The 11607-nt window shown below is 35.3% G+C and overlaps 2 protein-coding genes across 2 annotated transcripts; both read left to right on the forward strand.

Annotated features, from left to right (window-relative positions):
* Nucleotides 1-1018: 1018 nt before the first annotated feature.
* LOC145329320 (TAR DNA-binding protein 43-like) lies at nucleotides 1019-3901 on the forward strand. Its single transcript, XM_080173380.1, has 2 exons — nucleotides 1019-3309; nucleotides 3729-3901. The coding sequence occupies exon 1, from the start codon at nucleotides 1415-1417 to the stop codon at nucleotides 2789-2791; it is 1377 nt and encodes a 458-aa protein (XP_080029506.1). The 5' UTR covers nucleotides 1019-1414; the 3' UTR covers nucleotides 2792-3309; nucleotides 3729-3901.
* Nucleotides 3898-11526, forward strand: LOC145329318 (uncharacterized). The gene is made up of 9 exons (XM_080173377.1): nucleotides 3898-4030; nucleotides 4509-4585; nucleotides 6388-6555; nucleotides 7599-7713; nucleotides 8353-8423; nucleotides 8897-9491; nucleotides 10086-10171; nucleotides 10855-10951; nucleotides 11372-11526. Exons 1-9 carry the CDS (start codon nucleotides 3923-3925, stop codon nucleotides 11516-11518), a joined length of 1464 nt encoding a protein of 487 aa, XP_080029503.1. The 5' UTR covers nucleotides 3898-3922; the 3' UTR covers nucleotides 11519-11526.
* Nucleotides 11527-11607: the final 81 nt, after the last annotated feature.

The raw sequence follows: 11607 nt of genomic DNA on the forward strand, positions 1-11607 counted from the left end.
TTCATGAATACACAAAAAATGCCTCCTTTTCCTCCCGTTGAAAAACAAAAATGCTCCTGGTAATAATTATAGAATTGCTACGCTTTCTAAATAGATATAATCATGCAAAGTATCAAATCAATAGAAAATTTTTAACATATCTTATTTAACGAAAAGGGCTAATCGTTCCGGACGTACAGGCTTACGGACCGACCATGATTATAAGAAAGCTTTTTTCCTTCCTGTCCCCTTATTTAAAATACACAGGGTCCCATTTCCTTATATCAACTTTCTCTAAATGTTCGTTTACTAAAAGCCGAAGTAAACAAAAATCGTGGCAGACGGTCAATTTCTACTGCGTCAAAACTTCCTTTTATTTCAGATAAAAAATATGCTGTTTTGGGCTAAAATATTCCGTCGAATTTTCAAAAATAAAAGAAGAAACAATTTCTTATTGTTGTATAAAAGATATTCACATTTTTAAATTCTAATGATAAAACTTTATAATTAAACTTAAAAAAGGTGAAAAAAACAAGAAAATAATTGTATCTAATTGGGAAATGTGCTTATATTGAGTTGCCATGCATTTAATATGCTTTTTAATGCATTTAAAAAAAACTTCAGCATTTATGAATTATACTTATTTCAATTTATAAGAACTATTTGAAAACTTAGGATTGTTTTTTTTTGCTATTTAGGGCTATAAATTAAACAAAAATATATCCCTTTTCTATAATATTACAATTTTTTGCTATATATGAATAGATTAAATGATGCAGTATATGAGTATACAATAGGGTTTTTATAATTTATAATATTTTTTAGTGGTTTAATACAATTTACATACTATTAATTTGCCGAAAATTGCTAAAAATACATTATTTGAAGAAAGCAGTGTTATTAATATTCGAATTCGACAACGCTGTTTGTATATTATAAAGAATGCCACGTAAAATTATTTGCCATATGTTTATTCCCCTCCTCTCTCTCTCTCTCTCCTCTATCTCCCTCTCTCTCTCTCTCTCTCTGTGTCTCTCCTTCTATTCCACCTCGTTGCAAGCAATGCATGTTTGCTAGGGGGAAACAGGGTAGAATGTGGAATTTCACTGTTTTACTCTAATTTTATGAATTTTTTAAAAGTGAACTTGTGAAGTTTATTTATAATTAACGTTAATTTAGGCTTGATAAAATTGTCTTATCAATTTCAAACTTGTAAAGAATCAAAGATTTTTAATGTAAATCACCATGGTGGTTATATTTTTTTTAGTTTGATGGCTTTATGTTATTTTTTTATTCCTTAAAATTATGTTTTAAATCACCTTCTGGATGTTTTTTCTGAACAGCCTCCTAAAACACCATTTATCCCCCCACCCCTCATCGATCAACAAAATCTATCTTAAAATAAAGTTTTTTTATTAGTAATTAAAGATTTTTTATGTGTATTTTAAAAATATCCTTTTATACATTAATTTCTAGAAATCATTCGTTACTTAAAAAAATAAATCACCTAATTTATCAAAGATTTTTAAGTTTAAAACCTTTCTGTAATTTCAGAATAATCTCTATATTAAAATATAACAAAATGACCACCTGGGTAAATGTAAGTGTAGATGAGTCTGAAGAACCTGTTGAGGTCCCAGCCGAGGACGACGGAACCATCAACCTCTCCTCAATCCTAGCCCAGTTCCCCAACACCATCGGGCTAAAATACCGCAACCCTGAGACCCAAAAATGGCGCGGTGTGCGTATTCAGGAAAATGTGCTGTATCCTCCATCGGATGTAAGCGGCTGGGGACAGGAGACGTATGTTTGTGTCCGAAACAAGGCGGCAGAGTCGCCCAAACGGGATGAGTCCGGGCTGAAGCGTAAGACAGACAGCGAGGGTGAAATGTACAGCAAGAATATCCGCTACGATGAATCGGAAGAGGACAGCGAACCCTCGGATTTGATTATTCTCGGCCTTCCGTACAAGACTACAGAAGAAGGGGTCAAAGAATTCTTCAGCCAATTTGGCGAATTGGCTCTGTGTGCCCTGAAAACGAAGCCCAGCGGAGAATCTAGAGGTTTTGCGTTCATTAGATTTGCAGACAAAGCAGTGGAGCGCAAGGTTACAATGCAGAAGCATTTGATTGACGGACGTTGGTGTGATGTTCGAATTCCTGAAAGCAAGGATGGCACAAAGTCGGGGGAAAGTGAGAAGGCGGCCAGTAAAATTTTTGTTGGTAGAATTACAGAAGATATTACTGAACAAGATCTGAGGGAACATTTTGAAGAATTTGGCCAGGTTCGCGATGTTTACATACCCACACCATTCAGGCATTTTGCTTTTGTACAGTTTACAGATTCCAAGACAGCTAAAAGCCTACGCGGTAAAGAACATGAAATTAAGGGTGTGTCAATTAGAATTGGGCAGGCGACACCAAAGGGCAAAAACGAGGATAACAATCAGGGCGGCGGCTATGGCGGCGGTTGGGGCGGTGGATTCGGCGGCGCAGGGCCCATGGGACCGCAGTCGGGATTTAGCGGCGGCGGAAGCGGTGCCCCACCCAATATTGACTTTGCCGACATTGCCCGTTGGGCCATTGAGATGCAGTATAGTGGGGCACGGCCCCCTATGGGAGGAGGGCCAAGCTCTGGCTGGGGACAGCAGCCTGGGCATAGTGGGCATAGAATGATGGGCGGTGGTGGCGGCAGCCACCACAATCACCACCACCGAGGACATCATAGCGGTGGCCACCATAGTGGAGGCAACCATGGGTATTACGGCGGCGGTGGTAACAGGTCATCTAGAGACAGAGGATATAACATGTAACATGTATGTGAGATGAAATATGAAAAACAATGAGTTCTGATGTGCTGCGCTTCTGTGGCTGCTTGTTGGGGCTGGATGTTTTCATATTATCATGTGTGGCATACATAAAAAATATTTACACTATTGTATATAATTATCTACAATGAATGTCTGTGCGTAATTCTTAATGGTATGATCGGATCCTGTCTGAACGAACTGAACAAATGGAAGAATTTTCGTGTTTTTGAAAATTTGAATGTCTAATTTATTTTGTTTACCTTGGAAGTATCTGAAAATTATAACTTTAACTACTTTTTCTTTGAGACAACAAATCATTACTGAATACCTAGGTACCAAATCATTTCTTATTTTAATTCCCATGTGAAAAAAATAATTTTTTTTGAAGTGTGGCCAAGTAAATTGTTTGTGCGACTCCCCAAGTTTTAACTTATTAATTTTTATGTGTGTTTATAATATTGTAATAATATTACCCTATTTGTTTGTGTTCGTGTTATCATATTTGTTTTATTTCGTGAATAGTATATCGTGATTAAAAACCTGCATATATTGATTGCTTTATATGATCCTTTGTGCGAATTTTGATAAATGAATGGTTGGAAATTTTTGGGACGTCAAATTGAAGTGTTGTCTTTTATGAGAAAAATATGTATTGCTTATGTTTTATGTCAAGTATAAGAACGTATGTAAGATTTGTATCTATAGTGTGTCTCAATTTCAAATTTTAATTCAGGTTCAGGTAAGTATTCTCATTCAAATATATTTTTACTAAAAAAATACTCCAAAAGGGACTTTCTATGAAAGGGTGTTACTGTTAAGCTTTATTACCGAAAACGATATTTTTTCCATATCAATAATCGACCATTTATTCCCCTTCATGAATGTCCTTTTTATACCTAGTGTTAGATTTTAAAATAAATTTTAAAATATTTACTCTTAGCATTTAATCACGATATTTTAATATGTTAATTTGGCGCAAAAAAAATAAAATTCACAGAAGAGGCATTTTGTGGAAAAAATCTCAAATATTCAACAACATAAAATAATGCAACTTTGCAGGGAGAGAGAGAGGAAGGCAAAGATTCAGATAAAAAACGTTAACTGTGTTTCAGAGTAGAACATCAGGCTATTAGAATGGTATTTACTCGGCGCAGATCCGCCGTCGTTCAGGAGGATGTTAACGCCGCCATGGAAGCGATGGATGCCGCTGCACCGCCAAGGCGCGCCAAACGCCTTTCTGAGGTAATCCATGTTTTTTTTTCTAGCACTTTTTAAGTTTAGCTTTTCTTAATTTAGGATATGTTCGACGTAATATTAGTGTTGCTTCAGAGAGATGGGACAATGGGTTGTTAATTATTAAGTCCCCAAAGTTTTATAGTGTTTTTTATTCGTTGGCTTAACAGCTTTGGTGAATTTTGATAAGTTGATTTATTAAATTGAGTGTTCAAACGTTTCAACTACTAATTGTAATTTAAAGAAGGGACAATTTTGTGTATTAACATTTTATCAATTTATCGGACATTGTCTTATCCCTTATAAACGTTCCCGGGAAGCTTCACTGTAAAGGACAATCTTATCGGTTCAGCGGTTTGCGAGTTCCTTAGCTACAGCCAACAATCTCACTACTTCTTATAATTGTATTTAATCTTTTAATAAAACTTTTATCATTAGGTAACCCAACTTAAGGAATCTTTTCTTAAACATTTATAATTTAATTTAGGTTGGTTCAGAATCTTCTGTAACCTCCAGAACTCGGAGTCCCAGAGTGTCTACTTCCAGTAGTACCTCGAAAACCAGGTAGAAAGGGAAAATCAGCTGTTTATTAAACTAGTCCCCAAAGTTTTTAAAGACGTTCTCGGTATTATCCTCTTAGGATTTTTTTTTATTTTGAAAAATTTTATTGATATGTCGGATGGGGAGGGGGGAGGGGGTTGTGCTATAATTCCGTAAAGGTGCGAGTTTTAAGGCTTAAAAGCAGTAGCTAGTATAACGATAATATCAATGTTAACTTTGACAACAAATTTCTTTGTCTATAGTTCTGTTTAATAAGGAACACACATGTGAATATTATCGTTCTACTACCTACTGTTTTTAAGCCTAAAACTCACACTTTTACGGAATTTTAGCACAATATACCTCCCCTTTTCTAAGAGAACAGCGCCATGTTTTCTACGTTGCTTTAACAACTTTGGGGACTTTTAATGAATTTTGATTGGTTGATTTATTAAGTCGAGTGTCCTAACGTTTCAACCAATAATTGTAATCTGCTTAAGAAAAATTTTTGTGTACTCATTGGGGAGTTACTTCGTTTCATCGACCATTGTCTTATCCCTTTAGATCCCTGGGTAGGTTTTCTTTAATGTTATCGATTAAATGAATTTTTAGCAGTGAAGCTACTCTATAATTCATTGTTTCCATCCATCAGGCAGTCCGTAAATTAATTATATAATTTACTTTGTCCGTTGGTCCGTAAGATATGCTACAAAAAGTAAATATTAGATCATAATAGCATAGGTATTTTAAAAGTTTCGTGATTATTTTCTTATTTTATTCTTGATTTATAAAGCAGATCTTAGTATAGATGCATATTTAGATAACTGCCTGTCTCCCTTACCTAAGGACCTTTTTCGTCTGCTAGCAAAATGTTTTCTGCTACTTGGCTGTGATAATATTCCCAAAATTATTTTTGATCTACAAAGACCCAATAAAGAGTCGGCATAATGTCCTTCTTAAAAAATCTTAAATCTGGGGAAAGTTCATCATATAAGAAAGATTTTATCTCTAATAACCTATCCTCTCAGTCCAAAGATAAAGCCTATACACCAGGTTTACGCAAATGTGTCAAAATCCCCCCCCCCCTGATGAAATGTAAAACTAAAATTTTTTAATGCAACAAGAAATTTATCAATTGTAAACTTGCTCTTCTTTCTTATTTTTTTTAACTAGTTGAAAAAAAGTAATATTATACTAATAAAAACTAAGAAATATTTAGCAATATCCAGTTTCTCAAGTACTTTTTCCAAACTTTGGCTTTAAAAATCTCGGCTGTTAATTGATGTAAAAAAAATATTTTGATATCCTTTGATGTGAAAATTTATAGAGATTTATATACTGTATTTTGTTAATTATTGATAATTTTAAAGACATACTATTGATTTCAGGTACATATAAATATTCCCAAAATCATACATAAGATTTAATATAATCTTAAGGGGGGAGGCGGATGTGCCACTTTTTGAAACCAAAACTAAAAGTCAAAGGAACTCAACTAAAAAAAGAGTTACAGGTCTGAGATTTTGCATGGCAGTTGCTTTATAGGGTTACAATATGGAACAGTGAAGAAACGGCGGTGCAACCGACGAAAACCGCCGAGAAATTGCAAAAAAAATTCGGCGGGAAACGGCGGTTTTCGGCGGTTGCGCCGCCGTTTCTTCACAGTTCCATATTGTACCCCTATAAAGCAACTGCCATGCAAAATCTCAGACCTGTAACTCTTTTTTTAGTCGAGTTCATTTGTTGTCTTTTAGTTTTGGTTTCAAAAAGTGGCACATCCGCCTCCCCCCTTTTTATAACCCCTAATTTTTGTGTTTTCATTTTAGCACAGAGAACAAGCATTTAGCGGCTGCTCTGTCTAGCGAATTGGGACTTTCAGCTGCGTCTCCCGCGGCTAGAATCCGCAGTCCGAGAACGTCCGCCTCTTCAAAGGCATCAGAAGCCGTTGCTCCGGATTCGCGGCCGTCAACCCCTACTCGTGGGGTAGCTGCTAGGTGAGATTATTATTGATTGTTAATAAAAACAAAATCTTAAAAGCAAAGCTCATCAAATCATAATGTCATAGGGGTGTATAAAAAAATCTAGCCTTTACAGTGGCCATTACTTACTTATCCTAACCTAACCTAAAATAAGCATGAAAAGCTACTGTGAAAATAAAATACAAAAAAAACTGGATGCTACCCACCATTTTATATGAATTTAATATTCAATAATATCCTTTTTTGTTTTGTTTTCTGCCACATTTTAGATATTTTTTAAAAGTTCAACAAAGGGGGGGGGGTTTTAATGCAACCATCTCGTAATCAGTGAGCAAATGGCACTTAGAATTCGAATTTCCATCTATAATTTTGCATGAGTAATCCTTGGTAGGTCTATTTTCCCTAAATCGAACAAAAAGTTGGAAAAGTAACGGCTAACGGCTGGCGGCTCATCTGTTTTGCCATTTGTTTGATATCTATATTGCAAATTAGTCACGAAACCTTTCTCAACATAATACTCTTTTCTACTCCAAAACGCTATCAAACGGTTCTAGACGGTAGCTGTTGGTACTAGAAGTTTTAAAATTGGTTATTGCTATCATTTAACATGAATTAAATCAAAAATATGTTTTAAAAAGTTGATTCCTACGTAATTGATGATGGATTTACCCTGAAAATAGGCAAAAAACGGCTGAGCCGCTAGCCGTTACTTTTCCAACTTTTTGTTCGATTTAGGGAAAATAGACCTACCAAGGATTACTCATGCAAAAGTTCAGATCGAAATTCGAATTCTAAGTGTCATTTGCTCACTGATTACGAGATGGTTGCATTAAAAAACCCCCCCTTATATAAAAATTAACAATCCGAATCCGCAATTTTAAATAGCGAATACGGAATCGGATGTTAGGTCTAAAATGTGTCCAAAAATTTTACGGATTTCGGATACTGATTGCCAACCCTACCCATTAGTTTTCTGCATATAAACAGACACACACACATATACATCCAGCTACTTTCTTTGGTTGTATATTTTAACTATCAAAATAATTCTTTTCAAGGTTGACAGAAGGTGGAAGGCCCGGCACCCCGACAAGACTAAAGAGATTGAGCGAGAGTATGAGTGTAACTCCAACTAGGAAGAGTAGAAGACTAAGTGGAAGCGCCCCTGAAGAGGTATTTTAGTTTTTGTCCGGCAACAAAATTTCTCAAATTTCTTCTGTGATAAAAACCGAAATAAATCTTGGATTTAGAGTAGTTGTCTATTGGCTATGCCCCTAGAGGCCTCTAGGGCCATTTTCAATTGTAGTTTTAAATAAATTTTTTTTTTTAATTTTGGGGGTAATTTTTTCTATGGGTGATTTCTCTTTGGCGGGTGGTATCCTCTCCCAAAATAGTTTAAAACCTTTCTAGGGATTACATGAAGCTACCCTGTAAATGAGAACCATGTCAGTTTTTTGGTTAGCGAGCTCCTTCGGTACACACTAGACCGACTCAAAATACAAATTTTTTACTGTCACACACACATACAGACACAGACACCATTTACTTTATTATTATAAGGTTCGAACATGCTTTAAAAAATGTTTACTCAATTTTCGACTGAGGGTAGAAAAAAGCTGTTTTCCACTCAAACTTTAAAAAATATGGCTTAACTGATTTGTAGCTCTAAAAAGCTAATAAAGAGTAAAAATATAGCTAGGGGGGTTAAACATTTTATGCACCTGGGTAAAAAATGAATTTTGTGCAGAATATACATTATACATCCTTGCTTTCCAATAAGTTGAACTTGCTTTAAATATTTGTATTTTTTAGGTTGATAATACGGTCGTTTTACCGTTAAAGAAACGCAGGGCTTCCATTGGTCTCGCTGAAGAAAACACAAGGTATTATTATTGATAAGTTGAAGATGGGGGGGGGGGGGGGCGCGCTATTAAAATATCCTGTAAAACAAATGTATTGAATCTTTTTGTTTAACATGAATGCTTGTAATAGCAATACTTGTATTACTCGATTTAGACTTAACTTGTATGCATGGGATCCCCCCCCCCCCCCGTAATAAAAATATTTAGTAGGGGGAAAATATGAACAAATAAACAGACATGAAAATATATTTTCCATTTTTCGCACTCCTTGTGGGGGGGGGGGGGGACAAGAAAAATATGTGGGAGAGGGAAAAGGTGAATTAAGTTAAGAGTACTAAGTTCTTTGGAGCTAAAACTGGGAGGGAGGGGGGGGGGGAGGGTTAGGAAATATTTTGCAGCGGAAAAAATCTTGTGCAGAATATACACCCGTGAGTTTTCAAGAAGGAGTGCTGAAATTGACCTATGTCACTTTACTCTATTTTTTAATATTACAGGGAGAACGAACCAACCGAAAGTGAGCCCACTAATGACACTGAACTAACCACCCTGGAATCAAATCTTGAAGTTATCGACGAAAAAGAAGAAGATGAAATTAGTCCAAAAAAGAAACATACAACTCCCGCCAAAACTCCATCAAAAACGCCCGAAAATAAATCCTCAAAAAAAACATCAGCTTCGTCCAGACAAACTCCTAAAGAATCCACAAAGCCCACCCCAGATAAATCCCCCAAAAAGGAATCCGAAAAATCCTCCAAAACCCCAACAAAAGCAACCACCCCCAAAAAGACTGGTGCCAGTCCTAAAGTTGTTGTTGAAGAGTCTAGTGGCGACGAATATGAAACTGCTAAGGAGTCGCTAGCGAGCAGTGTCGATGAAAATGATCAAACTATTCAAGCTGAACAAGCCAGCATAGAAGTCGATGAAACAGAACAGGAGGTTTTTGCAGAGGGTAAAGACAGTAAGCAAGTTGAAGAAATGGCAACTGAAATGGTTGAAAAGTTAGAAAAGGCTGTTGATAAAGAGAACGAACCTACTATTATGACAGAAGAAGAGATTTTAAGAAGAATTGCTTTGAGTCTTGTCAAAACGGTAATTTTAATTTTTCATAAAGATTAAAACAAAGCAGTGTTGTATTTAGTACATAATTGTCATTGTATTTACAATTTGTTCTACTAAAAGTATTAGAAAATAATGTTTTATTCAGTAACTAGCGGCTACGCCCCTAGAGGCCTCTAATGGCACTTAAGTTTTTAAAAAAATAATACGTAACATGTCTATTTTACTCACCATTTTTCTTGTATTTAAGAAACAAAATACTTTTTTGGAATTTGTCAGTCACTTTTTAAATAAAAAATTTAAGCGCTACGAAAGTCATAAAAATTAACAATCCGAATCCGTTAATTAAATTGCGGATTCGGATTCTGGGTTCAAAAATTGTCCAAGAATGGGACGAATTGTTGATTTCGGATTCCGGATTCGGATCTCTATATCAATTCCTGGAATGTAATTTTCCAGCAAATTTACTTACAATTTTGCTTCGACTTTTATACATTTATGTTCTGATTATTCAGTTTTCACACTCTACAAGTGTTAATCTTCTTTTGTCCTACCGTTCCGAGCTTTGCTTTTATGAATGTTCTCATCCTTGTTTATTGATAGGATAACTAATCTTAATTATTTTAGATTCCCAGACAGAAGTGTAAGTCTGGAAGGTTTTGGAAATCTGAAAGATCACATTTTGGTAGTTTAAAGAAAGATGCAGGGAAAAAGTAAGTTCATTGATTCTCTTGGCGTTCAATGCCCCTAGAGGCTTCTAGAGACACGATTTATCTTTTAAATCTATCTTAAAAATCATCTCTTTACAAAGAAATATTTTTTTCGCCGTTAGATGGTGTTAGTTGTGTTTTTTTGTGTTTTTTTTGGCTATTTTCTTAGGTTGGTGTACTGCCACCGGTGGTGGTAACCAGCCCCAAAATAGCTATGAACCTTCCCAGGACCTATGAGAAGCTACACTGTAAAGGAGCACCATATCGGTTCAGCTGTTAGCGATATCCTTCGATACAAACAGACAGACAAAAAGACATCCTGTTACTTTAATATAAGAATTGCTTTACAGAAATTCAACACAAGAATTTCAAGAAGAAACTTAGTTTATCTCAAATGATTAAAAATGGTTTAATTTAGTGTGAAAACGCAAGAAATTAATATCTTATTTCCAGTTCTACATTATACCTCATTAAAACAAAGCAACTGCCATGCCAAAGTCTTTGCAGTAACGCTTTATTTTTTGGTTGAGTTCCTTTGAGTTTTTGGTTTGATTACAAAACATAAGAAATGCCTATCCTAAATTGGAAATTAACTTAAAAGGGAATAAAACATGCGGATGCCTGAAATGAAGATAGATAAACTCTCATCCTATTATTTGAAATTAAAACATAATTTTTTATTCTAGGTTGGATCTTGATAGAAAGCTAAAATTGAAAGAGGAGAAGGAAAGAAACAGAGACGAAGCTAATGCCTTAATCATTGCTAAAAATAAGAAGAAAGAGGTAACTTAGTTAAAGAACGAAGCTCCTCTACAACTCGTTGTGTATGTCAGTCTGTCAGGAATAACCGGTATAGAAAAAAAAGAATGAGATTTACCAAAGACGAAATTAATTCGAAAAGAAAAATCAGGGAATCTGCGTAATTTTCATCTGCCGTTGGGTGTCAACAGATAGTATAATTGACGACCTTCTTATCTGCCCCCCAAATATTATTTCAGATTTATTTCGCTTGTTGGTTATTTATACCCTGTTCCGTTGTAGAGGCTCTATATTTGAAAGTAGAGGAAGGGGGCAGAAAAAAAGGCCTAAAACAATCTCGGTAGCTTTGTGAACCTTTCCCATAATAAAGAGCTTAATTGTTATAGTTGTTAGCTAGCTCCTAACGAGTTTTTTTTTAACTTTTATCAATCAAATTATTTGTAGGAGTTCCGGCTAAAAATCGAGGAGGCTAAAAAGCGAAAAGCAGAAAACCGGCGCCGGGCTGAGGTGGTTCAAATTGTTAAGAATCCCAACAAAATCAAGAAAATGAAAAAGAAAGACCTGGTTCGCAGAGACATACTTACCAAATAAGCATGCTCAACATTTTTTTTTATTATTTGGGAGATTTTTTCTAAATCTGGAAGACATTTTGTTCATTCAAATTTTGAAGATTTCATCTA

The sequence above is a fragment of the Acartia tonsa genome, chromosome 10, assembly GCF_053477335.1.
Source record: "Acartia tonsa isolate MP-2025a chromosome 10, ASM5347733v1, whole genome shotgun sequence".
NCBI lineage: Eukaryota > Metazoa > Arthropoda > Copepoda > Calanoida > Acartiidae > Acartia > Acartia tonsa.